The sequence below is a fragment of the Ochotona curzoniae genome, unplaced genomic scaffold (genome assembly GCF_017591425.1).
Source record: "Ochotona curzoniae isolate NIBS_2020 unplaced genomic scaffold, NIBS_Ocur_1.0 contig_3332, whole genome shotgun sequence".
In the NCBI taxonomy this organism is placed as follows: Eukaryota; Metazoa; Chordata; class Mammalia; order Lagomorpha; family Ochotonidae; genus Ochotona; species Ochotona curzoniae.
In genome coordinates this window covers 7,890,934-7,916,740 of record NW_024465816.1, presented here as the reverse complement: position 1 = coordinate 7,916,740, position 25,807 = coordinate 7,890,934, and the positions used below count along the sequence as shown (strand labels likewise).

Here is a 25,807-nt window from a genome sequence, read left to right as displayed (position 1 = left end):
GTGGCTCGGCATGCTGGTATTCTGGTGTGATCTTCTGCTGGCACACGTACCCGCAGGAGGGTACTTCCTCCCAAGTCACTTGCAGAGGTGAGTTAGCACTCAGGGGCGGGCGCTGCCAAGCCCAGCCCACGGCCTGTGTGCACGCTCCAGAACCTCCACCTACCCTTGGGGAGGACAGCTGCCAGCTATGTCAGGCGGAACCTGTCCTGTGTGAACGCTTATCGCTCTCTTGCAAATTCCAATTGATTTTTTAAAAAAAAGACATGGAGATGGTTTAGCAAATAAACTTGGGACTAAGCAGGCAAAGGCGACAGGCATGCACCTACTGCTCCCATGCAGTGCTGGGCATGCCGGCCTCGCCGCAGGATGCCAGCACTGAGCATTAATCAGATTGCACGATTAAATGTCAACGGCGGGTTTTCAAACTGCAAGTAATTACTACTACTACTAATTTCCAGTGCTATAAAACAATGTAAAAATGCCTTTTCTGTTTAACTAACCGTGCATACACTTGACAATAGGGAAAAATCAATCAAGCTGTTGTGGAACGACTGTTTATTTAGCCTTCTTGCTTTAAATGTCAGCTCGAGCACCGCCAGCCAGGACTCACTGCTCCACGACCGCTGGCGTGTTTGTACTGTACAAACACCAGCAGCAACAAAGCCGCTCGCGAGGCACATGTGGCCTTTTAGGCTAGCAATCAGGTTATCATAAAAAAAAAAAGTCTTAACGCTTATTATTTAAGATGCTGTGTCAACAGACATAGAACTTTCAAAGCACACTAAATACGCTGGGTTAATCTGAGTAACTGTGCCACTCTGGCAACTGCAGTGATCTGAAATGGAAAAAAAGGCGGATTTCCTGTCACCAGCACTGTTCGGAGAGAGGCGTTGCTTCTACCGCTCCATTCTGAAGAGCAAGGATGGGTTGCCAAGGGCCTATGAGATCAGTGGGTCTGGCTCTTGTCGAAGCAGACGGTGTCTGAAGCTCAACAAATCTGCTGCAGGTCATTTTCAGGCTGATGGTCCACAAATGATGTTGTTAATACTCAAGCAGCCCTACACACACACACACACACACACTCCCCACTCGGCTCCGGAGATTCTTGTGCAGAATCCTACACGCCACCACTATTGTTGTTTTAATGCTGTATTTTTTTTATGATCCAGTTTCTTAGGCTCAGGGAGTTCCCTCTCCTTCCTTCCTGCCCCTCTTGCCAAGTAGTTTTGGGACAGTGGACCTAGCTCCTGCCACCCGGTTCCAGCCCTCTTACCACACACTGGCCAGCGGCTGCCTCCCCCATTCTCACACACCGGTCACTGGAGCTCTCAGCTGCCACAGAAACTTGACCACCTCTCCAGAGTGACAAGGAAACTTGCAGGGGCTCATCTGGTATCCCTCTCACCTCCAGGCCAAATCAACTCCAAGACCCCTTGATCTGGGGCCACAGACATTTCTTCAGTTCAACTTCCTTCATGACCACCACCAGTGGCCACCCTTGTCTGTCATCGGCTGACTGCCCACAGCCACGATCCCGGTGCGGCCAACTTTATCACTGTCCCCTATTCATCTATCCACCCTGAGCAGCAAGGGAGACTACAAAACAACCCTGACCTTGTCACAGCCTGTCTCGGAACAATCCTGCCAATGGTTCCTATGGCCCCAAAGCCCTTCCTGGCCTGAGGTCTGCCTGGTCACCTCCCCCGTTGCATGCTGTGCCACAGCGATGCCCCTCATCCAGCTCTACTGATGCACCTCCACCCTCCCTGCCCTGAGCCCAGTGGCACTGGGAGGACCATCAGGAAACGGGGTGATGGAATCCCCACCCAGCCACATCCCTGGGTAGCAGCAGCAGTGTCACTGAGAATCCCCCTAAACGTTCTTGTCTTTCTAATATTTGCTTTCTGCCTGAAAGAGTTGGGGGGGGGGGGCGGAGACAGCGACATATTCCACCTGCTGGTTTACTTCCCAAATGGCAATGACGGTTTTAGACTGGGAGCCAGGAGCTTCTTTCTGGATCTCCCATGAGGTTGCAGGGGCTCAAAGCCTTGAACCATGCTCTGCTGCTTTCCAGGCAAACTAGTAGGGGACTGCATTAGAAATGGAGCAGCTAGGACTAGAACTGGTGCCCAGATGGGATTCCAGTGCCGCAGGCAGAGGATCAGCTAACTATGCCACAGGGCTGGCCCTGCAGGCTGTTTTTGTCTTTTAAACAAACTTGAATCTTACTTGTTTTATGTTTTTTGCTTTTTTTAATTTAGTGAAAAACTGTGATCATACAGAGTTACCAAACTGTGTACTCTGCCAGTTTCCCATTACTAGCGTCACACTGGAATGGCACATCTTTCACATCTTAGTGAAGCAATTCTGGGGGAGTTAATAACTGAAGGGACAGTTACTCAGATGGCTGCCGTGTGTAGGTTATGTGCTTTTCCGACCCCGGGCCCTGTCCACTAGCCTGTCTCTGACTTCCCGTGGGCCTGGCGGCCATGAGGAGCACATTTCAGGCTCTGCGCATCAGTCCTCGGCTTGCTCGGATGGCTTTCTCCTGACTCGGCGGCTTGTGGGCTTGGGGGAGGGAGGCCTGAGCCCACTCATGGCTCCCTTGCTGAAGAGTCAGGCTCAGTAGTAACTGTTTGAATTCATCTCCCTGCAGGCTGGGGCTGACCTTTGCATAGAAACCACAAGCCTCTGGTTTGTTTTCTGAACCAAAATAGTGTTTAATAAGCTAGAACAGACGAGGTGGGATAATCCCAGCAAAAGTGAGTGCACTGTGGAGATGGGACACTTGGCAGAAATGTAAAGTATTAGATGATTTCAATCAGCTTAATGTAAGGCCCTGAGGGCTTCCCGATTCTGGTTCCCTGAATCAAACAGCAACAAAGAAAACCACCCAAAGGGCCTCTGCCTTTGCTGAGAACTGACTCATTTATCTAAGATTCTTTTCTCCTTATCTGATTCTTTTTTTAAAAAAACTATCAGGTGATTCATTTGTATCTCTGATTGCACATTGGTTTTGGCTAGGGATACATAAATAAAACAAAACTAAGAGTTTTTTTTTTCTAGAAGGAGATGGAGAAATAAAGTTGTTTCATATTTACAAACAGCCTGCTAGAATATGGAAAATCTTGCCTTTTGACTTCTCCCTTCCCACACAGAATTCCTTCGGGAGGGCTTGGAGGCCAGAGCAGGAAGAATGCTGTAAGCAGAGGCAGCAGCCGGGGGCTGCCTAGGGCTGGGGCTGGGGCCGGTCCACTGGGTGGGCGGAAGGGACCCCACTGGGCAGGTGGAGGGGACCCTTCTCCTCCAGGGGCAGCAGGTCCTCCAGCAGTTACACACTACTTGGACAGCCTGAGTCTCACGCGCTCACAGACTAACCAAGGGAGCCTTTTACTGCAGATCACCATGGACATCAGGCAGGCCTACCATCCCAGGAATGGTGAGGTTGGACCATTAAAGAAGGAAACACAAACACTGGGAGGCTCACTCAGCGGCCAGCAGACCTCAGTCACTCATCTCTTCCGCTTGCCCAGCCCAGGCCAGGCAGTACTCTGTCCAGACAAGCAAGAGTGGACCTGGGCGAGGTGTCACTCCTGGTGACAGTGGGGGCTGCGGGATGCCCTCCATTGCAGAAGAGGAAAGGGTGCAGCAGAAAGCACCTGTCACATGATCGTTTTTCACTACACTATTCTCCTACTTACTGAGAGAGAAGTAACTTCTAAACCTAAAACTGAACTTGGGGTTGTGGCTCCCACTGGTGAGTGTGAGGGTCAGAGTCGGGGCTGCAGTCTGGACCAGGCATGGCTGCAGTCTCCCTCAGCATGGATGTGGACTGGGTCTAGGGCGTGCAAGACTGGGCTAGACTCCAGCACCCATTGGAGCTCGTGAGAACCAGGATGGGTGTAGGATGAGCCGGGCTAGGTCTCTGTCCCTGTTGTGCCATGTGTAAGCTATGTCATGGTATGTACCAGGCTTGGCTGGGCTGTAGCAAGCAACAGTAAGAAAAGGAAAGGGAAAGGGCCAGTCAGGAAAGGCCACTGTTCCAGCTAGGACAGGAGGTAGACTAATAGGGCTGGCCCATGTACCCACCAGTGTGTATACAAGATTTGCCACTAGGAGAGGTTCTGATGGAGGAGCTTGGCAACTCCTCTGTTGGGACACAGATCCTGTAGGTGAAGCAGCCCAGACCAGGCCAGGGAACAGCACCCACTGGCACACACTTAGCTCAGGTCTAGGGTGAGCCAGGCTAGGCCAGTTCAGATTACCCAATGGCAAATCCAAGGGCCAGAATGGCACGTGGGTCATGCAGGGTCAGCGGACCGCAATACCAGCCAGTGCACACGAGGGTTGGGACTGGGAACTGCTTGGGCAGAGCTAGGCTGGGCAGTAGCACCCACCAACATGAGCTGGAACTAGGGGCAGTGCTGGGCCAGTCTAGGCTACAGTACCTACTGGCAAATGCCAGGGTAAGGCAGACCATGCCAGAATGGGCTGCAATGCTCAACCAGCACACATGAGACCCGGGGGAGGGCGGGTGGGGGGAACCTGGCAGGGGGCGGTGCTGGGGGCTCCCCTGCTGGACCACTACTCTCACTAGAGAGCATGAGAGCTGGGACTGGGGGCAGACCAGGCTGGGCAGGGCTACACCTGTTGACCTCATGTGAGCTGGATTGGGGGAAAGGCAGGCTGGGTTGACTGTTCCTACTGTTGTGTGCATAAGCCAGAGTGGGTGTGAGTTCGCTGGGCTTTGCTGCAGCATAAACTGGCAGATGCTGGCACGGCAGGAGGCAGGCGGGGGAAAATTATGTCAAGTTAAACTGCAGAACCACCTGGAGGGTGCATGATCCGGGAGTGGCAGTGGGCCCAGTGGGGAAACAGTGGGCACCTCTCTCTTGGGTTGCTACTCCCACTGGTGAAAACGAGAACCAGGGCTGGGGCAGACATAGCTAGATAGAGATTGCACCCACTGGTACATGTGTGGGCTCGATGTGGGGCTAGTTGGGTTGAACTAGGCTTCAATGCCCATTGACATGCATGAGAACTGAATGGGATGTGGGACAGACTATAGCAGTCTGCTACACATACTGGCAAACACAGGAACCAGGGCAAGGGTGTGCCTGGCAGGGGTTATTGCAGGTCACTCTAACTAGGCTATAGCTTCCACTGGTTTATGTGGCCAAGTGTGTGGTGGATGGAACTAGGCTGGGCTGCAACACCTATTGGTTTGCGAAGAGGACAGGGATGGAGACAGAACTGACCCAGCAATTGCAACCACCAGTGTGCGTGTAAGCTGATCAGGGTGACAGACCCTGCACTGGCATGCACACATAAGAATCAGGTCTGGGATCACCTCAGATGAGGTTTCTTTGGGGATCCCCCAACTGAACCGCTGGACTCAGAACCCCAACCATGGAGAGAACTGCAGGCTCCATGGTCCGACCGTGGAGTGCATGTGTCAGAACTGGGCCTCCTCAGTGGCACAGATGGAGCAGTGTACAGCATATCCAGATGCACATGGAGGATATGGTAGTACACTGGAGTCTGCAGAGGAAACCTGGTACCATAACAGAGGATGGAAGACAGGACAAATTGATCTACTACCCCAGCCAAGTGTTGGCAGTGAATATCCAGGCAAATGGAGACTAAGGTGTACTGTGCCAGTCAATGGAGTTTGGAGAGATTTCGTCATGCTCAGAGTGGCAAGATCAGCAGCAATTCAGAATAGTTGAACTATCAAAACCACTTGAGTAAGACCCTTGGGGCATGCCCCACATGGGGGACCCTGGGATGGTTGGGAGACTGGGTGTGGTTTCTCCCTTTGTCTCTCCCCTTCCCTCAGATACAGGAAGGAAAAAAAAGAATGTGGAAACAATGGTCTCACCCACCTTCCTGTAGCCCTTGACCCTTTGTGCCCTAAGCAACTATGTAAAGATCATCAATAATAATAATAATCAAAAACCCACTAGTACAGATTTTACAAAACGGTAAAACAGATGAAGATGCCACAGCACCAAGATTTATTTTAAGCAAAGGTTTTACGTTCTCTTGTTACTTGGGAACGTGATACTTAACATAAGCCAGATGACACTGGGGGCAGAAGGGTATGAAACTAAGAGCAGAAAATCTCCATGGTGTCAGCCGAGCGCAGAGGGCGTGAGGGGCGCTGGGGGCTTTGGTCAGCTGTCGCCAGCTTGAACGGTGTGCAAGTGGGTTGTCATGACTACTGTGCTGAGGGCAAGCATCTTCAGAGATGCTATAAGGACGTTTACAGAGAAGGCCAGACAGGCCGTGAGCATGGATCGTGGTTACTGCACGTGTACATGCAGACACACTCACGGTCGCACACAGAGTGGACACAGAGATGCAGGTGAGAAACAAGTGTTGTGGAGTCAAGTACCTTTGGGAAGGATACGTCACGTAAAGTGGCAGGCCTGGGAGTTACAGCCCACTCTGCCCAGCACGTGACCACTTTTCTTCAAGGAAGGAAATGCAGTTTTAACCATTATTTTGTTGTCTTTAAGTGGCATTTATGGTCCTGAGAAGGAAAGATCCTGTTGCTATAACTTGGATCTTTCTGGAACGCTCCCTGTGTGTGAGAAAAAGCTGTGGAATGGATGCCCTGTGGCAGCTTTGCAAGCTCAAAAGTGTGGCTGCCCAGCAGGGCCTGTGACAGAAGAACGGGCAGCCAACAGCAGGCAGAATGCGGAGCAGGGCAATCCGTGTCCTCTAGGACTTAGCGATGGTTCTAGGGTTCTGGTAAGCATGGGGACTCGGAGGGACCAAGGGACACAGAGGCAGTGTCAGCAGTGGATTCTGTGTGATGCCTCACATGCAGAGGGCAAGCTGGGTAGCAAGGCCCTGCGGGTCTAAGAAACGCCTTGAAGTGCACGTGTGATGCCGAGTCTTCACTGGGGAGGCAGGAGCTACAGCTCTGATTTGGTGAGGGAGTCACAGAAGCGTCAGGTAAGCATTTTACTTCTTTGACTTCTCCGTCTCTCCAGGAAGTAGTTCCATGCTATAAAGCACCTATGAAGCGCTGTGTCCTCATAGGAGAGCAATGCCAGTTAGATGGCACATGCTCTTAATACCACATGTCTTGGGACTTTGTCCAACTACGGCTAGGGACAGCCCATTGGAAGGGTGTGAGCCACTGTGTAACATGGTTCTCTCTTGGGGTGCAGGCTGGCTGCATACGAGAAAACAGGAAGCCACGGTTGTTCTTGTCTTACCAACCCAAACCGACAGAGTGACAGCAGGCATACCCTCTCTGCACGGCCCACCATTCATCTCTGACAGGCATCAAATCACGTGAACTATTGAGCCAGGACAGAACACTGCTAAAACACTGAAGCTCACAAGCAGAATCATTCCATTGTTGGTGTTAACTGGAACTGGATGACTTCGTCATCTCTGCTTTGAACCCTGCACTCATTTTTCTCTCATGAGTTTTGTGAATTTTTGTATGGGATATATCAAGTTTCTTAAGACAAAAATGTTTTAGATAAAGAACAGAATTTTTAGAGAGGTTGTTAAAATATTCTTGGAAGCAGAGTTGAAAAATAAACCAAAAAAAAAAAAAAGACAAACACTGACCAGGATTACGGTTTTGTTCTTCAGGTGGAATTGCATATAAATTCATGTTGAGGTGCAGGCACAGAAACATAAGCCAGACTAGGCTACCAGGACGTGGATCTACGCGAGAGAGCAGCCGGGCGTGCGTGCGCCCCTCTCAGTCCACAGACGGGGTCACAGCACTGCATCCAGCAGGGCCCAGTAGCCCCTCAGCAGAGACCCTGTCTCATAACACAGCTCAGGTGCTTGGTCTTTGTGGTCAAAAGTTCCAGGTTTGAATCCTGACTCTTTGTTTCACCAGATGGGCAGTGAACTGTCATTGCACAAAACAGGGACGGCTGGGCGGGCACCATGGCACAGGGATGGTGGGGTGGGCACCGTGTCGCAGGGACGGCGGGGCGAGCACTGTGACGCTGCGGGCTAAGCTACAACAAGGGGTGCCTGCATTTCACATCAGAGGGTCTGGTTTGAGTTCTGGCTACTCCGCGCTTCTGATTCTGCTGATGTGCCCAGGAGGCAGAAAGACAATGACCCAAGAACTTGGGTTCCCGGCACCCACATGGGAGATCTGAAGGAAGTTCCTGGCTCCTGACCTTAACCTGGCCACGCTTTAGAGGGTGGGCTCTCTCTCCCTTTCCAACAATTCAATAAACATTCAAAATGAAAGAGACGATATTGATTAGCCTTACTGCCTATGGTGACTAACAACACTCAATGAACTAATATCCCCCCCCCCCCAAAATCTCTTAGAACAGTCCTGGGAGTGGCCAGGCTGCCCGAGGGTCAAGCAGGAACAGCCAGAACAAGGAAGCAGCACCAGCCGGTGCTCTCCCCGCAGCACAGCCTGCTGACGGCTGCGTATGACTGCAGAGCTGACTGCAGAGCTGACTGCAGGGCCAACTGTAGGGCCGACTGCAGAGCCGACTGCAGAGCCGATTGTAGGGCCGACTGCAGAGCCGATTGTAGGGCCACTAGATGGGCTGAGTCGGTGTACAGACTGACCACTGCGTAGGCTGACTAACCCTGGATGAATGCATGTGCCCTGAAGGCCAGTACCTCAAGTGCGGGATTTTGGTCTCAGCACCTACCACTTCACCGCTGGCCCCTAATGAGCACTCAATAACTATCTGATGAATAAAGGAATGGCTAAAGACAAAGTTACAGGATTATGCCAAAAAAAGGGGTGGGGGAGTGGGGTGGACTAGGGCTGTAGGTTTAACAGATCTAAACAAAGAGACACCCAGGTCACACCAATCAGCGCCAGGACCAGCACATTTCTCACGAGGACAACAACCATTTCCCAATTTTGGCAATTATTTTCTCAATGCACTTCTCTATCAGTCAGAATGGCCAGCTGCAAACACAACTCGTCAGACACGGAAAGTGGCCTACAAACACGCACAGCTCCCGAAAACATCATGAGGACGTCTTGTAAGAATTCACATTGGTTACTTTCATTTGCAAATTCATTTTCAGTTAAAATCCTGAGATGACATTTTACTCCAGAAAGTTCTTACACACACACACACACACACACACACACACACACACAGCACTGGGCTAGCCTCAAAGGAGAGCTCTGTATTCGTGATGGGTCAAAAGTTCTAAAGCGGCTGAAATTATTCAAAATCAGTGGAAGAAATAAAAGCAGTAGGAAATCAAATCTTTAGGCCCAGAAAAACCAAGTGTAACCCATTAAAACCTCAAGACAAATTATCTGAGAATTTATGGCAAATTTAACAATTTCCCCCTAGAGTGTTAAGGACAATTTTCTGAGAATTTATGACAAATTTAATAATTTCCCTCCTAGTCTGCGAGGGACACTTTACAACATGAAATTGTACCCTGGCATGGCATGGAAGCACTTCTGTAGAGGAAACTCAATAGTATGGAGAAACTGCAGAACTGCTTTCACCCTAGATGGCACCAAATGCACCTGAAACTGGCAACAGCAGAACGTACACTACAAAAATCCTTAGGGCGTCGATGAAGGAGCCCAGCAAACCTAGCAGAGCCGAGTTAGCTTACCTTGAATCATGAGCATGGGCTCCTTGCCCCCACCGTGGGCCAGCATCTCCCTGCGGTAGCGCTCTCCGGCAGCCCTGGCAGAGAGGAGATCTTGTTACCGACACCTGCTCACACATCCTGCCTGGCTCCATCCACACTTGTCTTGAGTTTCTCAAAGGAAGTTACATTCATGTCATATTTATAAATGCTGGCAATTCGGCCCTTACTCTGGTTTTTAAACTATTCTACAATTTAAAGAAAGACGTGATAGGCTCGCTAGAATAAGACACCTGCAGTTTGCACTTGCATTTGTTAGCAAGCCGCCACTCTTTGTGGGAGGGAGAGCTGATGTGTTGAGAAGGAAGTGAGACACTGTATACTGGTCTCCAAAACTTTAGGATCAAAGTCAGGTGTGAAATTCGCCATTCTTTATTTTCAAAGGATAATTTGAAACTGCAACTAACCAGGAGAGAAAAGCAATATCCCAAGATGAAGGGCAAATCGACACAGAGCTGCCGGGGGAGGGACAGCGTTTAAGGATCTGAGTAGTTGGCTCCTGGATGTGGGGGGCTCAGACAGCAGGGCTTCTTCACCTCCACCCTGCCCCCCTGAGTCCTAGAAGGAACACAGTCCGGAAGGATATGCACAAATTCCCCATTTTGGATGGCAACTGGAAGCAACACCCCTCCCTCCCCTTTTTAAAAAAACAAAAACAAAAACCAAGTGTTCTTCTTGACCCCACTAGTTCCGGAGTGTCTTTACACGTGTGCGCTTCTGTGAACTTGGCCTCTAACTGAACTTTGCGAGAGAATGTTACAGTATCAGAAACATGCTGGCATCAGTCACACCCTGCAGGGACCACTGAAGACAGGCAGGAAGCCTGCACAGGGATGGGGCCCTTGCGGGGACAGAGGCGGCCAGCAGGCTCCCGGCGCCTGCTCCTGCACTGCCCATTTCCTGGGGAGCACAGCCAGCCTGGCCATCTCTCAAAAATGGGCTCAAAAAGGCTCTTTTGACAGTTAGGAGTTTTCTAGTGGAGCGAGCACTTTTATTGGCTGACTTTTATGTGTCCATAAAAGCACAGCGACTACATGTTTTGGCAAGAATGTACACATAAACAAGATATAAATATTTGGAAATATATGTTTTAATAGAATGTAGTTTTCTAGTAATGTGTGGTTCCTTCAAACAAGATGATATTTTGCCCGTTTTATAGAAATCACTAGTAAGGAGTTATACTCCTTGAGATGAATTTACTGAAGTCAAAATTGGCTATAGCTCCTCTGAAAACAGTAAAATCTGAGGAGCAGATCAAAGTGTGCGGTCTGCAAAGGGCACAAGACAAAACAACGTGTGGGTACCAAGTTGTAAAACCTTCGCAAACTCTATGACATCAGATTCCAGTTCAGGAGATGCTGGGACTCAATGCAGTGATTCACCACTCAAGAAAGCGAAGTCGGTGTCCAACTGTGCGGAAAGCCGAGCTGCGGGGTGGCGGAGGTCGGGGGGAGCAGTAGGGAAGGAGAGGACCAGCGACCAGAACCCCGGATCACAACCACGGTTAGCAACTGCGAAGCATGGACGAATGGCTGGGCTGTGAGCCCCAGCTTCCTCGCCACGGCTGCAGGGAATGCCAGGCGAAAACCGCAGGTGCGCCAGGAATCTAAGGTGCCACGTATCTGAGGCCACAGGAAGACAGCCTAATAGAGGGCCTGGGAGATGTATTTGTGCAGTGAGGAGACAAAACACTTCAAACAGCTGCTACCCCAGGTCATAATTACTGGTTAGCTTTCAAAGGAAGCGCCTTCCAAGGAATTGTCGGTGCACAAGCTGCCTTCCCCTGGGTGCCTCCGGGCAGGAGGAATGCCCACAGCAGAAGGCCAATTCAGAGAGCTTCCCCGCCTAGGCCATACCCTGGGCACCTCTCCGTGCCCAGCCCCACCCAGGGTGAAAGCTAACTGCTGCCCGGCTTCACCAGGACATCCGGAAAACAGGATGTCGCCTATGGGGAAAGGCCGAGGGCGGCAGGATCCACAGCTGAAACTCCCCCTAATTCCGTTGTGCTCACAGAGTCAGCACAGGCTCCTCACATACCCCAACTCAGCTGACAAAATGTGCTCTGGGGGAGTCCAGGGAGCCCCCCGCTTTCAAATAAAGCCTTCCATAGAAAAAGCTACAGGTTGGCAAGGTGACTCAGTAGACTAAACCTTCACCTGCAGTGCTGGCATTCTATATGGACACCAGTTCAAGTCTTGGATGCTCCTACTGCCAACCAGCTCCCTGCTTGTGGCCTGGGAAAGCAGCAGAGGATGGCCCAAGTCCTTGGGACCCTGAAACCATATAAACGACCCAGAGGAAGCACCTGGTTCCTGGCTGTGGGTCAGTTTTGGTCAGCTCAGCTCTGGCTGTTGTGGCCATTTGGGGAAATGAACTGATGAAAGATGTTTCTCTCTCTCTCTCTCTCCTTCTCTGAAAATCAGCTTCTCAAATAAAAATAAGTCTTAAAAAAAAGCTACAGACTGGGTGGTCTCAGCTACCGATTGGAGTCAGTGGAGCAAGACTACGGGAAGCAGCAGCCTGCAGGTGGCCATTGGCAAGGCAGTGCGAGTCACAGCCCCTGTGCTGTCCAGCGCAGCTGTCCTCCCGGCTGCCGCTGCTGTCCCTCGGAACTGCCTCCCCAGGAGGGGAAAGTCTGCCCTGAATGCAGGCAGAGGAGTCGCTTCCCAGAGGTGAACCAGGCTGCAAGGCAGACAGCTTCCGAACAAGGAGTCAGAATAAGCCCTGAGTGGGGCATTAATGAGGAAGACTCCAGGGTTGGTGCGGGAAGGAAGGAAGCCTTGGCAAAAAGAGCGGGAGGCCAGGAAGACAAAGAAAACACAGGGGCGCAGGCACAGGAAAACAGGGGCCATCTGGTGGCACAGCAGAAGGCCAGGGCAGTCATGGGCACTGGAGGGAAGGGCCAAGGCTGGGGAGCGGCTCAGAGCACTTCGGCTGCCTGCATGGGTCAAGTGCATGCAACAGGGTGGAGGGGTGGCTGTGGCTGCAGCAAGGACTACTGAATGCACCTTTCCCACTCCTTCTTACCTGTTGAAGGGATCCTGTACAAAACACTCCTTCCAAACCATGGAGGCTACTGCCCTAGACATCAGGTAAGAGTAATACTTGGCACCGTAGCCCACGAGGTGGCTGAACCGCAGCTGCCAGGCCTGCAAAACAGAAGTACAGCAGGGAAGCCACTCAGTCTCTGGATTTCAAGAAGATGCCCTGTGGGAAGGGACACACGCAAGGAAACACGCAAGTGGTTTCGGTGACATTTCACACAGTGGGCCATGATGTTTACAATAGGAATATTTCCACGTTTTACACCCACGGAGGGGCTAAATGGTGTCTCTCCCCCAGAATAGGCTGTTGAAGCCTTAAGGCTTCATTCCTGGGAACGTGGCTGTATTTAGTCATCAGGCCTTTAAAAGGAGGTGGGTGGGTCATAACGAGGCTCGGCCGGTGTGCCCAGTACCACACACACAGAGAAAAGGCCTTTGAAGGACCCAGCAGGGAGGGGTCCCAGCCGGACCCAGGAGAGGCCAGTCCTGCTGAGCAAGAAGCTGACTCCTAAATGAACTGGACTGACCCAGCACTCCGAGACTCCCTGCTGTGACCCAGCACAGCGCTGAGAACACTGCACTCACTGTCCCACTGTGCTCCAGTAAGGGCCGGGCACCTGGCCCACGGGATTTCAAGAGAGCATCTGGTCTTCCCAGGCATAAGGATGCAGTTACTCTGAGAAAGGCCAGTTGGGCTCTTATGATGGAATCTCATTCTCTAGCAACTCTTCTTGCTCGAAAAGAAAGCAAAATGAAACATACTCCCAGGAGTCAGCATTGCAGGCACTCTGGCATCCCATACGATCACCGGTTCAAGTGTCGGCTGCCCTGCTTGCAATCCAGTTCTCTGCTCATGTGCCTGGGAGAGCAGTGGAAGATGGCGAAAGGGCTTGGGCCCCAACCACCCACATGGGAGACCTCTATGAGATGGTTTCAGCCTGGCCCAGTCCTGGCTAGTGCAGCCATTTGGGGTGGGAACCGGCAGATAGAGGAGATATATCTCTCTCTAACTCTGCCTTTCAAATAAGTAAATCTTAAACAAAACACCATAATCTCTGTCCAGCTCCACAAACTACAGAAGTGAATCACAGTCTATAATATCAAGAAACAAATAAGTAAGAAAAAGCATGGTTCTTTCATCACGAGTGTGGCAAGTCTGGGGACATACTCGGCTTATACCCACTGTACAACGACGTTAAAGATGACACCAACTGGTCTTCCTGGATTTGGCCAGAAGACTGTCACATACAAGGTTGCAGGGACAGCCCAGTAAGTGTAGGACATGGGTCACTGTGGCAGATCCACCAGTACCCTCAATGTCCATGCTGTCTTATTTGACAAAGGGGTGAGCAGTGATGTGGGCACCCTGTGAGTAGTGGTGCCCCTTGGGGGTGCCCCACACAGGAGCATTTGAGAGGGCAGCACGTGGTGGCAGGGACACCGCCAGACAGAGCCCAAGTGTCTGCCTCTGGGCATTTGCACACCGTTGGTGGGACCATTGGCTCAACTGTCATTCTGCGGGTCTCTGCCATGATAACGGGTTTGTATTGCACCTGATAAGCTCACCCAAGGAGATGAAAGCCACGGCGGGGCTGAAATCCCTAAGGTTCCTTTACAGAAAGAGGCAATGGGGAGATATCTTCCAGCTGTTGCTTTGCTCCCAAAAGGTCTGCAACAGCCAGGTCTGGGTCAGGCCAAAATCAGCAGGCAAAGCCTCCAGCCTGGTCCCTGACGCTGTTGGCAGGAACTCGGGCACTTGAGCTATCTTCAACTCTTTCCCAGGCACATTAGCAGGAAACTGGATTTGAAGCAGAGCAGCCAGGCTGCAATCTAGTGTTCCAATATGGGATGCCAGCATAGGAAGCAGCTTAACTCACTGTGCCACACTGCCTCTCCCTTCCCCCAGGCTCCCCTGCTGGGAGGAGCCTTGTACACGTGGCTGGGGGTGGTTGTGGAGTAGACAGGAGGAGGCCCACGGCCCCATTTCGAGGTGCCTGGGTTTGATGCCTCAGCTCTGGCTCCTGACTGCAGCTTCCTGCCAATGAGAACCCTGGGAGGAAGTGAGGATGGCTCAAGCTGCCCACATGGGAGATCTGGAATGAATCCTGGCTCCTAGCTTCAGCATACCCCTGGTGCTGTAGGAATCTGGGGAATAAACCAGCAGATGGGAGTTCTACCTTCTGTATAGACAAGGCCCCAGCAGGAGCACAGGAGGGCAGAGAAACTTTCCACCCTGCGTGCGTGCAAGACATAAACCCCGGGACCCTCAAAGGGGCAAATTCCAGGCCCACACAAGGTGCATCACTACATTTTCAGCTGAAGGGCTAGGTCTTTTGGAATTTGTCTCTGGTGTAGATGTACTTCTCTCTATTCGGTCTTATTTAAAAAGAGGATCCGTGCCAGCTTTTGTGTTACGCTGGAATCCTAATCTACCGAATGCTGCTTGAAACCAAGTCTCCTTGGTGATCTTTCCCACACAAAGCAATCTGAACGTGATGATATCTTTGTAACGGATATGGCCGGCTGCTTTAACTTGATACTCCGCCAAGAAGCTGGCTCTTGTGCTGTTGATACAAGCAAGGCCCGGGTAGAAGCTCCAGAACCCAGCAGCAGACGAAGGGCCTTTGTCTTGGAAACTGTTTGCTTCAGGGTGATGTGCCAGAGCCCGTCTGGCAGCCTTGGCAGTGGAGCCCAGTTTCATTCTGTTTAGATTTGAGCTGAATGCAGTTCTGTTTCATCTTGAAAGCGGGCCTGCTTCACTTGGAGGCTTTTGACTGGAGCTACGAAAATGCCCAAGTTCCTTGGGTCCCATGGAACTTGTGATCAGATTCCCACAGAAACAATCTTAAAACAAGACCTTTCAGTCATTTGAAGAAAGACACAGTGCACCCTCTCCCGCAGTGCCACGGCGTCAGCCTCACAGTAACTGCCCCACCTCGAAGCGGCGATGCTTTTAAGTTACAGGTTTGACTTCAGAACTACACCCTTTCCAGTCCTCCAGAAACCCTCAGTACGTGGCAGCCACCTGACATCTTTCAGCACAGGTTCCTGAATTTCCGGCTCACCAGAAATTGTTGTTTGTACACAGCTGCTAAACTTCTGCTCATTTAACCTAAGGTTAAATTCTTGTTACAATTTCATTTGTTCATTTTTTAAGACAGCAGTCCACTTTCAGTTGTGGAACTGGGATCATCTCTGTTAAATGGAAGCTTGCTTTCCCTAAGAGCTCTTGCCTGGTGCACCGGGGTGCCCAACCCTCTGGCCGGTGCTTAAACTGTGGATCTGATTTCAAACACGAAGGACTCCGGTGCTCTGCAACTTCCCTTTTCTCACTGCCAGAGACAGAGGTTTTCGGACCCTAACGCTACCCACCCTATCTCATGGCTATTCCAATTTCCTGGAGTGGGAAGAGGTCACAAAGCCTGCAGTAAGCAAAGCAACACAGAATCAATTAGGGGGTAATGCTACCGCTTTAGAACTCTGGGGCTTATAGGCCTACCACTCCACCTTTCTTTGCTAGGATCAGGAATGGACAAGAAGCAATGGAGCTGTCTGTCTACTCTCTATTATCACATTCAAACCTAGAAGTGAGACCCGTGCAGAGTAAAGCACCTGGCAACTAGATGCTAAGTCTCGAACGACAAGGCCAACTCCATTTCTTCTTTTTTTAAAGATTTATTTTTATTATTATTATTTTTTTTATTATTTTTTCATTGGAAAGGCGGATATACAGAGAGGAGAGACAGAGAGGAAGATCTTCCGTCCGATGATTCACTCCCCAAGTGAGCGCAACGGCCGATACTAGGCCGATCCGAAGCCAGGAGCCTCTTCTGGGTCTCCCACGCGGGTGCAGGTTCCCAAAGCTTTGGGCCGTCCTCGACTGCTTTCCCAGGCCACAGGCAGGGAGCTGGAAGGGAAGCGGGGCTGCCGGGATTAGAACTGGCGCCCATATGGGATCCCGGGCATGCAAGGCGAGGACCTTAACCACTTGCGCCACCGTGCTGGGCCCAACTCCATTTCTTCTAATCAGGCTTTAAAAGAACACATTGCTTATCTTAAAGCATTCTTATCACTGGAACGTTATAAGTTGGGTAAGAATAGAATTGACAGCCACAGCTTTCAGGGTGTGTGTCACGCAGAGCTGAAACCCCCTCACTAGCCTAAATCACATGCTGTTATCCACAAGGAGACTCAGTGAAGTGATGGAGTACAATGGAGTCTCATGGCACTCTGTAGAACAAATGGGCAGCCGGAGGGAAGAGGTGAACACCATGGGATCCTTTACGATGCCCCGCGTTACCGACACTGGACTTGACTGGGATGAGGGTATCGTAGTGCTGAAATTGTGACTCATAGGTCACCATATCTTTTTTTCTTTAAATAGTTCTCTGACCATCTTCTTTGATAGATGCTGTAAGACTATTATTATTATAATAATTATTATTATTTTACATTTCATTGACTACTTGAAAGTCAGAATAACAGAGATCTTCCATCCATTGACCCACATCCTAGAGGGCTCAGATGGTCAGAGCTGGGCCGATCTGAGGCTGGGAGCCAGGAGCTTCCTCTAGGTCTCCCACTTGGGTGTATGGGCCATCCTCTCCTGCTTTCCCAGGCAGGAGCTGGATTGAAAGTGGAACAGCCTAGACACAAACTAGGGCCCTTAAGGGATGCCACTTCCACTGGCATACTATGCTTGTATGGCATGCTATGCCAGTGCACCAGCCCCAATGCTGTTAAGACTTTAAGAATCTGAGTGGTGCTTCCTTGAGATATTTCAGTGTCCTCCAAGGTCCCAGAGATCGCACAAGCAACGGGCTGGCCACACCAGACAAGCTCCAGGGAGCGTCCTGCTGGTCAGACCATCTTTCCTAATGAAGGTAACTGACAGGTTCCAGCCAGGCAGAGCTATGTGCTGCTCTGTGTCCACAGACCCCTCTCGCTGTTGCTCTGTGGAGGATGTCTTATGCTACCAGATCACTGACACTCCTATTGACACTTCACCGAAACCCACAAGACAGCAGTGCCCGACGGCCAGGAGCTCCCGGTCCGCAGCATGGAATGATGATGGGGTGTGCAACAGCGCTGGCGGGGGGCCGCCAAGGCAAACCCTCTCCCCTGACCCATGCACCTATCATGCGCTTCTCACCAACACTGTGGCAATGGTGACCAATGTCCCCCCTTGTGGCTGCATGCTGCCGTTTATGAGGGCTCTGTCCTGCTGGCAGGCTCACTCTAGAAACCCACCCTGGAGCTTGAGGAAGCACTGGGCCAGGGTGGAAAACAATTTCCAGAACCTATCGAGTAAGCAGATCTGGTTCCTGGGAGGCCTGCAGCCATTCAGTAGGAAATCTGTCCTCCGTCGTACCACCAGGAAACGAATTCTGCCAGGAGCCTGGGTGATGTGTCTCACCCATGGCCTGGTGACATGGTGACCGCTGCCTGAGACAGCCCAGGCATAGGTGCAGCAAAGCTGGGTGGATCCTGATCGTAGCTTGATAAGACAAGCAAGGCGGGGTGCGAGTTAGCTCCAGAGGCAACAGCAGATGTTTCGGCCCACAGGTTTTTGGAAACTTGCACAGAGCAATACAAAACACATACCAAAAGATACTATCAAAATAAAGCCTTGGGCCTGTGCCATACATGCCTTCTTAAAGTCACCCAATGTACATTCATAAAAATCCCTAGAGGGAGCAGATAAGACTCAAAAAGGGTAACTTGCTGGACGCTGCTGGCAGAAAACACAGAGTAAGCCCTAGTTCCTTTACAAGCAGAACGGCCACCCCCTGTGCTAAGTTTAAAAAGGGCTTGGGGGCAGGGGTGGAGCAGAGGGTGGACCCTGCAGTCTAACCCTCACTGCAAGACGCCAGCAGAGGAGACCCGGCCAACGGGCCCTTCCCCAGGACCCCACCGGTCCTCCCTCCCTCTTCCCACCAGCCTTGAAAAGGGGAAAACTGGAAACATGCGACACACTGGACTCTATAAAGAGCAAAGCCATCAACCCTAAGCCACCTCTGGGGTGTCGGGCAAGAGAAGACCCACTGTGCGACCCCTCTGGTGTCAAGCCACTGATACCCAAACACACATTCAGCCCCCATTATATATTATATATAATTATATATAATATATATATATTATATATATAAATCCGTGCATTTATATTCGTGTTCTCTTTTTAATTTATATTACAGATGCTAAACACACATTCAAACACACGGCAGAGCTATTTTTACAGATGAATAAAGTATGTATGCCACCGATACTGAGCGCATTTTGTTTCAAAATTATAATACTGCTTTCCAATATGCCAAAGTATGTGTGAGGCACCGATCCTCACCCTGTCAATTTAATGTGATCATGAGTTATTTTTAAAGCTGCAAATAAAAAACAAAAACACCTGGAATACCAGATTTTGCCTACCAAAAGCTAATCGCTCAGTAGAAGATGCAAATGGAAAAGGTGAACTGTTCTTTTATTCTAAACTCAAGTCAAGATACCTAGGCAAGGAAGCCATCTCCGCTCAGGTCGTTGGGGCCTGGCTGGCAGTGGGCACTCTGGCAGGAACAGCTCCGAAGTGAACAAGCTGCCAGCAGCCAGCTCTGGGATTTAATGAAGCCTCACATGGCAAGAGAACAGGCGGTCTGTGTTCGTCTTCCCCTGAACATGAACCATTCAGCAAACGGGGCAGGGTAGGGCGGACGGAAGTCTGTGTGAAATCAGATCAGATTCCTGGAAGGAAAGGTGGGGAAAGGACATGGCTGTCCCTTGCAGATGGCAGGAGTACGGAAAGGGACAATAACTTTTTGAGAGGGAGAGTGGCCAAGGACAGGCGCTTCACCTCCCAGCTACACACAGGTGCATAAAGGAAGCAGGTGCTTGGGAGGAGAGGCCCCACCATCTGCTCCACTCCTCTGGGGGCTGACTCACTCCTTCACAGCCATCTGCAGACAGCCCGCCCAGCCTGTATGACCAAATCTCAACACCAGAAAGCTGGGGACAAAGGGGACAACTTGATGAAAAACAAGTCCATCAACTCCCTGCAGTGCATAAGCAAGAACCCAGGCAGGTCGTCCGATCCCTTAAGGTCCAATCCTCTCTCTGCCACTGTCCTCTCTGTCCCCTCTCTCCACTCTAGCTGCACAGCAGGTGGTAAGCTCCTGACCTTCAGCTCCTCAGGCAGGGCTCCTCTCTTTCCTCAGATGCTCTCCCCCTGCAGGTGACTGCATCGGTCACCAGCTTTCTTCAAGGATCAATCAAGTTCTAACTTACCTGATTACAAAAGAAAAAAGGGACAGACGCCTCACCCTGTGCTCATCCTGAGGGTGAACGGGACTTTCACTTGTCCAGCTGTGCCCTGTCCCTGGGTCCGTAGGGCAGAGGTCTGGCTTGCTGAGCCCCCACGGTGAGTGCCCCGGCTCACGCACAGCCTGCCATCTGAGCGGGACGTGTGGGTGCTCTCTGGGCATGTCCGCCTGCCCTAGGACTGGCATCCTTGCCTTCAGCGCCCCTTCCTGCACCCAGGTGACTGTCCCTACTCCTCTCCATAATCTTATCAGCCAGTGCCTGGGATTATTTTAGCAGGAGGATTTGTGCAAGAGGACAAGACATACTAGTTCAATCTTTTCAAAGCATTATCCCAGTCACAAACGAACCCTTATTGCACCCCGCCCCCCACAAAGTCTTCATAAAGAAAGAATAATAACTGGGAGGGTCATTCTAACTCTGCTTGATCCCAAGGAGTCCTTAGTAGCTGCACTAGAAGCCAGGACCTGCACTGCGTACCCACCTGATATTCACCTGAGCTGGTGAAACAACAGGGCAGCTTCCAAACTTCTCTGGATACGTGTGTAGGGTGGGTACAGAGGACCCTGCGCTCAGGGCTACAGGGCGTAGGAAGGAAAGCAGAGGGTTACTGGATGGTGTGATGTAGCAAGGGCCATGCAAACCCACACCCTACAATATCCCTAGGCTCTCAGCCTGAAAATGTGACCATGCTCACAGCCACCCCACAGGACTGCTCCAGGGGTTAGATGAGAGAAGGGAAGAAAAGGGAAGGTATGGGGCTGGCCCTCAGCAACTGCCATTTGTTAGTGGTGACACAAACCCCTTGCAGGAGGGGAGACACTGGGGACCTCTATGTCTCTTGCGATGAGCACGGTGTCTTCAACAAGTATTCACCAGAAAAACAACACAATGAATTTAAGAAGCAAGACACAAGTGATGGTAATTTAGACAGGACTGACATGCGTAAATCCAAAATCCCTTTCCATAATTAACAGGTTTCAATAATCACCAGATTTAAGAAATCAACAAATTGTTAGCAGATAACCAACCTAGTGACCCGCCCCACACGAATTTCGACAGTGACAAAACAAAACTAAAATAACATTGCTGTGAGCTGCCACGACGTCCCCTCTCATGGGATCAGGCCAGGATGGGCAGGTGATGCTGCGGGATGCCTGGCTTGGAGGCCCTCCATCCCACAGCAGGATATCTCAGCTAAAACCTGTCACTGGCTCTCCCCCACTAATCCCACCCTAACAGGTACTCGGCTTCCTTGATCTGAGTACCCGCTGCCTTCCACACTCACTTGGTGTTTCTCACAGTGAAGGATCCCTCCCTGTCCTACTTTAAAAACACATTCTATTAACTTGCCTGTGTGTTGCCTGAGAGGTACAAAAGACAGACACAATTAGCTGAATGTCTTACGAAGGGGTTGTAGTATAGCTGAGATGAAAGTAAGTTAACAGAGATGGTAAAAATTACTCTCACCCCAGGAGCACAGTGACTGGCTCCCCCTGCGGTCTCTACAGCACCATGAAGGCATTCCAGAAGGCTGTTAAGTACAGCCCCAGGCTTGCACTAGTGTGTCATCTGCGGGTCGTGTTACTACCTGTATTTTGTACTGAATAACTGCCAGAAATTAAATACATGACTGATCCACTGCAATGACTAGGGCTGCCTGCTTTCTATCAACATGTCATCTGTCCTCCCTGACTGTCTGATGTGAGGAATTTCCAGAATTCCTGATGAAATAGCTTTTAGCATTTTTTTTTAAACAACAACAAAAAAGGAGCTGTTGGTGTGGAAGAAACACATGAGAAAACTTGGGTTCTACTGGAATTAAAGAGCAGTGGGTAAAAATAACCAACACCCTGATTTAAAATGAACAATGTTAAGCAACAATGAAACATTGTAACTACCAAGCAGCATTCCTCTGGAATGCTAGAACACCACATACAATGTTATATATGGCAGCTGGGAAAGAATAGCTGGCTTTCTTCTCACATCTCCCACGTTTGGCTCCGGGTTTCATTTCCACACAGGTCGGCAGTGAGTGATGGCGTGTTTCAGGCTGACATGAGCTGATGGCCTTCTATTCCCAAGTCTACAGGTTGCGAAGTTAACACTAAGCAGAACGCCCCTTTGGGTAAGCTGATCTTCACCTTTCACAGTAATTCATCCTCCCCCTCTGGGGTTGGAGGGGGGAGTGGAGGCCATCAGGGGTGACCCATCACAGTCCTTCCTTGCTTCAACACACTATGTCAACACTGACTTTGTTTTCAAGTAAGATGACAGTCATATACCATGTAAATCATCGTTGCGAGTGAATAATTCAGTGACTCTTAGCGTGTTCACAAAATCGTCTATTACCACTTATTCTAGAACATTTTCAACACAGCAAAAAAAATCTCTTTAGCAGTCACTCTTCACTTCCCTCTTCCTGTCCCTGACAACCACTGATCTTTCTCTCTAACCTGGGCATCCCACATGACAGGCTTTTATGTCTGGTTTCTCTAAGTAAACATGACATTTTCCAGGTGTGGCATCACTTCTTCATTACTGTTCAGGACTGACTAGTATTCTAGGGCATGCAGACACCACTCCGGCTTATCTGTCCATCAGTGATGGACTTGTGCATGGTTTCCACCTTTGGGCTATGACGAATAATGCTGTTGTGAACACTCTCTTATGAATGTCAAGGTAAATCTGCTCTATCCAGTGGGATTCCACGCTGCCCAGGAATGGAATGCGGGGTCACCTGGTCATTCTGTTTCAATTATTTGAATGCCAGATTGTGTCCAAAACCACTTCACACGCCTGTCAGCCACCAGACAGGGATCCCCACCCATGCTCTCCACTGTGGCTCTTCTCTTATCCATCTCAGTGCGGATCAAGGATTATTTCATGGTCTTAATTTGTAAATCCCTATTAAAGATGCGGAGCATTTTCTCATGCACTCTTGAATTCTCTTCCTTAGAGAAACAGTTCTTCAAACCCTTTGCTCATTTGAAAAATCCGATGACTTCTTATTGTAACTAGAGTTGTTTTGAGATTAAACTTTCATCAGCCATACAGTCTCCCATTCTGCTAATTGTCTCTTTATGTTGATTATAATGATCTTAGAGAAACTTATTTCCCAGGCATAGTGATGGAGAGGGAGAAACCACATAAGAAACACACACTGAGAGAGAGAGAGAGATAGAGAGACAGAGAGAGATAGAGATAGAGAGAGATAGAGAGAGAGAGAGAGAAGGTGTTCAATCTGCTGGGCCACTCACCCAAGAGGCCCAACAGCCAGTTGTTTCCGCTGTTTGGAGTTCCCTCAATTTCTATGATAACTTTTATTTTCAGGTTGCCAATTGATGCAAAAAGAAAAAAAAAAAAGGAGCTGAGATTTCAAGCGAAGTTGTAGCGCATCTGTGCCTCATCCCTCACCCTCAAGCTGTGTACATGAAATACTTTTTCCATTTGTAACTTGTTTTAGTGATTTCTTTGAAGTTTCACCGCAGAAATCTGAATTTTTATTAAGTTTCTTCCTAACTTGTTTATTTTTTTTTCCTATGTTAAGATATATTTAGGGGCTGGGCACAGCACCCTAGCAGTTAAAGTCCTCCCCTTGAATGCACTGGGATCCCATACTGGCGCTGGCTCTAATCCCAGCAGCCCCGCTTCCCATCCAGCTCCCTGCTTGTGGCCTGGGAAAGCAGGAGAGGACGGCCCAAAGCCTTGAGATCCTGCATCTGTGTGGCAGGCCCAAAAGACACTCTGGGCTCTTGGCTTCAGATCAGCTCAGCTCCAGCCATTGTGGCCACTTGGGCAGTGAATCATTGGACCGAAAACCTTCCTCTCTGTCTCTGCTCCTCTCTACATATCTGGTTTTCCAATAAAATAAAGAAACAAATCTTCAAATAAATAAGTATATTTAAAGAAATGGTTTGGTAAATGTGGCCAGGATCCAGGAACTTCTTCCGGGTCTCCCTCATGGGTCCAGAGTCCCAATGCTTTGGGCTGTCCTCGACTGCTTTCCCAGGCCACAAGCAGGGAGCTAGGTGGGAAGTGGAGCTGCCGGAATTAGAACCGGCGCCCATATGGGATCCCAGCACGTTCAAGGCAAGGACTTTAGCTGCTAGACCACGCCACTGGGCCCGAAGTGGCTAGTTTTTACAATTATGCTGATGTCTTCAAGTATACATCCATATCCATTATGTATTTATACTTTTTTTTCATTGGGATAGATTCCTTTCCTTCTGCCCTCAGTCTCTGTAGGTTCAATCCATCCTCCATGTTGACATATTGATCGGCTATAGTTTATATCTGGTCACATTGTAGTATCCACCAGTTTCAAACCTCCAAGGCCTCCATCCTCTGCAGGAGCACATGAAAGTCTCTGAGGATACACAAAGAACTCTCCTGGACTTCAACCAAATCTAACTTTCAAGCCCAAACAACAGCCCTTAGCCACACCAAACAAGTGACACAGTCCTTACCCATGTCCTATCAACCACACGTCCATGCGTTTCTCATTCCTTCCCCTCTCGTGGGACTTCGTAAAATGTCAACTCCAAGTCACTAGGCACAGATAAAATGTAGTTTGTGACTCCATGGAGGAAAACAAAATACTTCCCTACCTCAAACAGAGTGCTTACAGTGCTGCATCAGTCACTGTCCCCCACTCAGAGGTGTGTATATCCATCCACCCTGAAACACAGCGCCTGTCAAAGGAATGAACACACGCAAGGAGAAACGGTGGGCCTGGGGTTAAACAGGAGCTGCGCTTTTACTGCTCTACACAATTTAGCTGTAAAACATTTCTATGTGAAAGAGGTTTTATGGTTACCTTCTGGAAGCAGGGCAGCATGTGCAGATCCCCAGGACAGGGTGAGCTAATATGCAGTTTCTCACACAGTGGGTCATTATTGGCCAATGGTTTATGAAATCAGCACCACAGGTTCTGGGCAACATTTTTAAAATATTGAAACAGAACAGAAAATATTAGAGGACAGTGCACATAGTTGGGGTGATTTTTGATCTGTGGTTGTTTGTTTCATTTTTTTTCACCCACCCATGTATACACCTATGTAGTTAACACATACATCTGCCACACACACACACACACACACCTGGGTACATGATAATGTAAAATGCATTTAGAACGGTGGGTTTGTTCAAGATGAGGCAGAAGTTCAAAGAAAATCAGTGCTCCTGAGCTGGTCAGAAAGGGCAAAGCGGCTGACGATCTTGTGGCATAAACTGATTACACCCACTGGGCAAGCTGGGCTGACACATCAAGGCCCTCTGAGAAGCCCACGTTTCAGAGTATCCGTTTGAAAAACACTGGTGCTTTTCTAACTTCATACCATCACTGTGCAGGGTCTCACTGATGTACAAATCCCAACTGATCCTGTTTCTAGTGTCCCCTTCTTTAACATGCATGTGAACTCTAAAAAATGAAACAAGCTGCAGATGACGCGTTGAAGTTCAATGTCATCGTTAACTAACCATCCTGATTTATCAGCGTGGAAGATAAAGAGCAGTCTATTTCAGAAGCACTCACAATGAACAAGCAGAGGTTATAAAAGCAATATTTGATAGTATTGTACCAAAATCCATTCCCTGGATTTGACAACGTACTATGGCTAGGTAGAATATTTTCACTGGGAAAGCTGGGTGGAAGGATAAAATAGCTGCTGTAACTTATGGACGCTGGGTTTTCCTAAAACACAACAACAACAACAAATGGTTACACGATCCTTCAGATTAAAGCACTCTGTGGATTTCTAGGATCAATGCCAGGGGACTTGAGAAGACCGTGCCTGGGGATTGTTGTCACGCACAAACCA

At 49.8% G+C, this 25,807-nt stretch overlaps 1 protein-coding gene across 1 annotated transcript in view; it reads right to left on the bottom strand.

Moving 5' to 3' along the window:
- Window positions 1-25,807, bottom strand: part of LOC121156264 (mitochondrial intermediate peptidase) — a 130,261-nt gene that overhangs the window by 19,061 nt on the left and 85,393 nt on the right. The window contains exons 17-18 of the mRNA XM_040979879.1: window positions 12,664-12,785; window positions 9,601-9,674 (exon numbers count right to left, since the gene is read on the bottom strand). Coding sequence (XP_040835813.1) covers window positions 9,601-9,674; window positions 12,664-12,785 — 196 coding nt within the window. The remainder of the gene's footprint in view (window positions 1-9,600; window positions 9,675-12,663; window positions 12,786-25,807) is intronic.